The 5,542-nt window shown below is 41.5% G+C and overlaps 1 protein-coding gene across 1 annotated transcript; it reads right to left on the bottom strand.

The window, feature by feature from the left end:
• Positions 1–2,233: 2,233 nt before the first annotated feature.
• rdh14b (retinol dehydrogenase 14b) lies at positions 2,234–4,995 on the bottom strand. The gene is made up of 2 exons (XM_037087430.1): positions 4,308–4,995; positions 2,234–3,103 (listed from the first exon to the last, which is right to left on the bottom strand). Exons 1-2 carry the CDS (start codon positions 4,659–4,661, stop codon positions 2,486–2,488), a joined length of 972 nt encoding a protein of 323 aa, XP_036943325.1. The 5' UTR covers positions 4,662–4,995; the 3' UTR covers positions 2,234–2,485.
• Positions 4,996–5,542: the final 547 nt, after the last annotated feature.

Here is a 5,542-nt window from a genome sequence, read left to right as displayed (position 1 = left end):
AATCATTAGATAATGATGAATTCATAAATATCTGTAAATCAGCATCACTAGTTGTTCCTAATTAACAACAAACCAACCGCTGACTATTAGCTACTCATTACTTGCTAATTACTTATTCATTAGTTACTCGTTTATGATAAATAGTACTGAGTAGTTAGTCGTTCCTCATCACTTTATGATCATGGCACTTATGGGTCGACTTCCTAACTACTCAGTATTATGCATTACTTTCTTTATGGGGCACAAAAAAAGAAGCTAATGGTTAAGTAATTTGTAATTAATTTATCTACTTGGCAACAACTCAGTATTATGTATTACTTTCTTGATGGGGCACAGAAAGAGTAACTTGTGATTTAGTAATTAGAAATTAATGACTAGTCTGTAGGTCAGTATGTTGATTCACAGACATTTATGCATTAATCATTATCTAATGATTCATTAATATAGTATCTTCCTGTCCATGTTACTCATTAACGATTCACAAATTATCAAGTTGTTCTTGATTCATTCCTGACTTGCTCCTTAGTAACTACTACTACATTTTTTATGTCTTTAAATAATTAGTATAAATAAATACCGGATAAATGTGAACGGGAAATCATGTTTGAATGTGGCTCTGCTTTGCAAGCATTGTGGCATGATCGACTGTTGTTTCAGGATAATTACACGCCAGCTGATCCACAGTTGAGTGATTGAACTGGGAGACACTTCATCAGTCAGGCTGACATAGCTGCAGCCATGTGGTGTGCGCCTGCTGAGTCACTATGAAGCCCTGCTTTATCACCGAATTTAAAAAAAGGATGGTACAGTGGGATTTTTACCAAGATCAGCAAACTCAAAACTGTAAGGAAGTTAATTTCTGTGTTCCAAGGAAATACTTGTTGTATACTCTGAGTTCATGTAACCTTAAACACACTGAATAACACCTGTGCACATGTGCAAGTGTCATACTGGTACTGGATATACACAGGGTAGTGAAAATCAAAAGAATAACCTACAATGGAGAGATTATAGAACAGAATAAGTTTTCAGATCTTTTACTTAATTAAAAGTTCTGATACCAAAATGTGAGAATACTTTGAAATAGCTTGAATCAATCCACAGGAGGGAGCCACATTGCAGTAGCATCTCACTGATCTGCATTGTCAACTTTATTGTCAGCCGTCTCCTCCAGACACAGCGGAAAGCATTTACACTTCAAACATCAACAGGGGGGAAAGTAATTAACTACCCTCCACCTTTTCTTCTTTTACCACACAGCAAAATACATGCTAAAGTATGCACAAATTAAGCATTCAGGTGCAATAGCTGAGCTAGAAAAATGGATATGCTTTTCAAACAGCTCTGAGGATTTGCACAGCACAAGCAATAATGTGACCTCACAGTGGAGGAAAAGGGGGCAACTCAGCTTGACTTTGATGGATGCAATGAGGAGATGAGTTCTTTATCTTGATGTGAGTGTGAGTCTTGGCCAGCTCAAAGGCATTTAAAGATACTGGAGATGTGTGTATATGGACCTGGAATCTGCAGATAAATTTCCCTTTCATGGATGGATCAATAAACTGAATCAGAATATAAAACAGAAAGCAATGTGCTGTCTAGAGTTGGTATTCATAAACCCAGACTGACCAGGATGGCTACATAAAGAAAATTAGTTTTAGAAATAGTTTCAAAGTCTGTTTGCTGACACTGATATTAGCCTACCAGAGAGACTAAAACTAATGTTAGCCTGTTAGCTTAATATTTCGCTGACCCTGTATTGAGTGGTAGAACCCATAAATAACTGTTGGAAACACTAACCCTGATGTTTGCAGTTGGAAAAGCTAAAACTTATGTTAGCTGTTGGATAAGCTTAAAGAAAAGAAAGCGTTTTAGAGAAGCTAACACAGAAATGAGCCTGTTGAAGAAACTAATATTGGTTTTAACCTGTTGGAGTGGCCAGTTTTAATTGGCCACTCCAGCAGTTGAAGTTAATTCTGAAGTCCGCCTGTTGGAGAAGTTAACGCCGATGTTAGCCCAATAGAGTAGTTCACACCGACATTAGTCTGATGGAGAAATTAACTCCGATGTTAGCCTACTAGCCTTATATTTTCCTGACCACATATTATTGGGTATATATATCCTCTGCTCCAGCAACAGGATGAATTCCTTCAACTCACTGAGGCTAAAATGTGACTCCTGTCCGTTCTTCTTTAGTCAGGAAGATGAAAGAAAAAGTCAGCTCACAGTGCACTTTCATTTGAAGAATCACTTTCACCTTTTTTTTAATTCAAAGCCTTGTACATTCTCTGATCAACCACAGCAATGCATTATTAATTTTCATCAGTTCATTGGCACAGTATGTCACTCAGTTCATATTTATATCCCGAAGGTGGCAATCAGTCTTTTCACATGCAGTCTCTTGCAGGACAGAGTCTCTGGGGCTACTGAAGATTAAGTACTTTATCCAAGTCCTCTGAGTGCCGTCTACAGAACAGGTCTATGCTCAGTTAGCGAGCCCAACCATCCTCCTGCTTATGTCCCACAGTTTCTTGGCTGCCTGCTCATCTGTAGCCTTGGCCATCAGCTCCTCCTCCTCACAGTTAGCAAAGCACTTCCCCGACACTCCCTCCACCTCCGGGGAGCACGCCAGATAGAGGGGGGTCTGGGCCCCTTCCAGCGGGCTCTTGAAAAAAGCTAGCGAGGCGAGGTAGAACAGCGGCTTTGCCAGGAGGGGGATTTGAACATGCCTGCCCAGTCTGGTCCTCACGATGCCCGGGGTGAGAGCGTTGACTGTGACCCCCGTGTCCTCAAGCTGGCGAGCCAGCTCGAGTGTGAACAGCAGGTTGGCCAACTTGCTCTGACTGTAGCAGAAAGACTTGTTGTAGTTACTTTCGCTGTTGAGGTCATCGAAGTTGATGTGGCCGTACTTGTAAAGCTTAGAGGAAACTACGACGATGCGGCTCGGAGCAGAGGACTTCAGGACGTCCAGCAAGAGGTGAGTGAGGAGGAAGTGACCCAGGTGATTCACGCCGAGCTGCATCTCAAAACCCTCCTCTGTCTTTGTGTAGGGACACTGGTAGATGCCTGCATTGTTGATAAGAACGTCAATCCTGGGCTCCTCCTAAAAGGGGCAGAGAGATTCAAAAGCATTTAAGATTTAAAATGCCATCAAAATAGAAAAGGGTTTTTTTCTTGGTTAAATCTAAAGCCAATTTAAGTCATTTAAAATGTAGAGATATTAGTAAGTCTTGAGGTTTCAGTCGATATAAAATGAGCTCCCTTGTTGCTCTACATTTGTTGTTGTGTTTTAAACATATACACACCGTTACATCATACCTGCCTTTATTAAAGCACTGATTCATTCCGTCCTGATATACACCACTTTGGGTATCGAGAGGACATCCAGAGACACCCAGTGGTTATGAGAAGTAAATGCCTGCTTCCAACAAGCTGACTATGAGGAACATAACATTTTATGGGCACACTGCTTTGTAACCGTTTGAGCGCTGACTTAAAAATATCAAAAAGGGATCTAGAAGAAGAACAAAGAGTGGCTGAAAGTACATCTTGAGCACCAGAGCCTGACCAATACTTGACCTTTGGGGTCGAAACCGACACCAATATTAGGAAGTGAAAACTACTGCACATACTTTTCTTATTGCAATGATTCCTAAAATGATATTATTGAACACTTGTGACATATATGTGTAAAGGTGGCTAGATATCTTATAGTTTATGATAAACTTTTTTTGGTCTTAAATGAGATGGAGTGAAGCAGTAAGCTTCACTATTATCCTAATAATACGTTTCCCAAGTGTCTTCTTCTGCATCATATTTTGTAAAAAAAAAAAAAAAAATCAAAAGGTTTTCATTTGGGCACAAATCTGACTGCATCTGTGAGCTGACAGTGATATATATCCGATAGACGTGTAAAACAGGACTTTTGCAGAGATGCTTTTAGAAATTGTAATAGGCATTTATTCACAGTCATCTGAAGTGACTGAGAGGGAAAAAAGGAGCACAGAGTATTCTGACAGAAGACCAGACTTTGTTTCTCGACCTGCAGCAGGATAAGCAGGTGGATGCTGTCTTCCTCGTCCTGGATGTGTCTGTTCACAGTTGGTTGGGGGCCCACACTGGGTTCAGCACCACGGACAGTTCCATGCAGCTACAGCACCTGCAGTGCTCTCCTTTGTTGTGGACAAAGGCTGGAATGACCTAGACACTGTTTCTAAAGACAAACTGTCCACTAACTGGCAAATAAGCAGTCTCTTCAGGTTGGGACAGTGTGGCTAACTTCCCCGTGTATCCTCCTCTCAACTCACCTCATGAATTTCCTCACAGAACTTTCGGACTGATCTCAGAGAGGCCAGGTCCAGGTGTTTGATGACCACCTCCCCCTGCTCCGGTCCCGCTTGCTTCTTGATGTCCCTGGCTGCCTCCTCGGCGCTTCCCACGTCCCGACAGGCCATAACGACCCGGGCACGGAGCTTCAGCAGCTCCCCGGCCAGGGCCTTCCCTATCCCGCAGTTGGCCCCGGTCACGATGACCGTCTTTCCTCGCATGGTGTCGGCGGGATACTGGAGCAGCTTCGCAACTTTCTGCCGGGGGAACAAGCGGCGCATCAGGAGCAGCACCCCACCGCCGACTACAGCGGCGACTAGCACCGCAGTGGACATGAACGCGGAGGACGGTGTAAAGGCGAGCAAGGGCAAGATATCCCGGTGGTGCGGCGCGTTGTGTGCCCGTTACAAAAGCGCCCCGGAAGTGCTTCTTCACAGATGTGTCGCGTTAGCAGGCAGCCGCTATCTATATATATCGTGGGAGTTACATGTGATTAAATGTGTATTTTTGCACAATGAACATATTGATCTGATTAAACGAGTGAAGTGACGGCAAAATGCTCATCCAGGACGCAGTTTAACGGCCGCAAAGCCGCAGTGTAGCTTACCGGTATGTAATGCTAGCAGGCTAACTGACCTAGCAACGTCACCTACGGCTCATGAAAGTACTTCCGGGGTGTATTTTTTTTTTTTTTTTAAAGAATAGCATTTATATATGATAAGGCTACACTACGTAGTTTTGCTAAATAGATTACAGAGAATTAGGTTTTTTATGCCCAATAAACAAAATAGACAAACTCTTTGCTTTCATGACTGAATAAACAAACTGACAACGCACAACACAATGTCATTCTATTTTACTGTGTTTCTATATGGCCACCTTTCTAGGTTCAAACTGCTCTGTGGAACTTATTTTCCTCTGAGAACAGTTTTATTCAGTTATGGAAAAACTACATATTTCTGAGTTATTTATTTATTTAATTGATACTGTAAATATAAAAATACCGACTTTGAATTTCTACTCCAAAACTACATAGTGACGCTTTAATTATTCATCTGCTTATTTCAAGTTTTCAAATATTCAAGTATTTAAACAAAGTTTATTGTTTGCTTGTTTTCCAGTATACAAACTGTAAGGCAGTTACAGTTAAACAATTTCCAAAGTGAACAGACACTTCATAACACTTTGCAAAATAAGACATAAAACATTAACACAG

This window comes from Acanthopagrus latus, chromosome 22, assembly GCF_904848185.1.
Source record: "Acanthopagrus latus isolate v.2019 chromosome 22, fAcaLat1.1, whole genome shotgun sequence".
NCBI classification, from domain to species: Eukaryota; Metazoa; Chordata; class Actinopteri; order Spariformes; family Sparidae; genus Acanthopagrus; species Acanthopagrus latus.
Note: the sequence above shows the minus strand (reverse complement) of the source record. Positions and strands in the feature narration are given on the sequence as shown.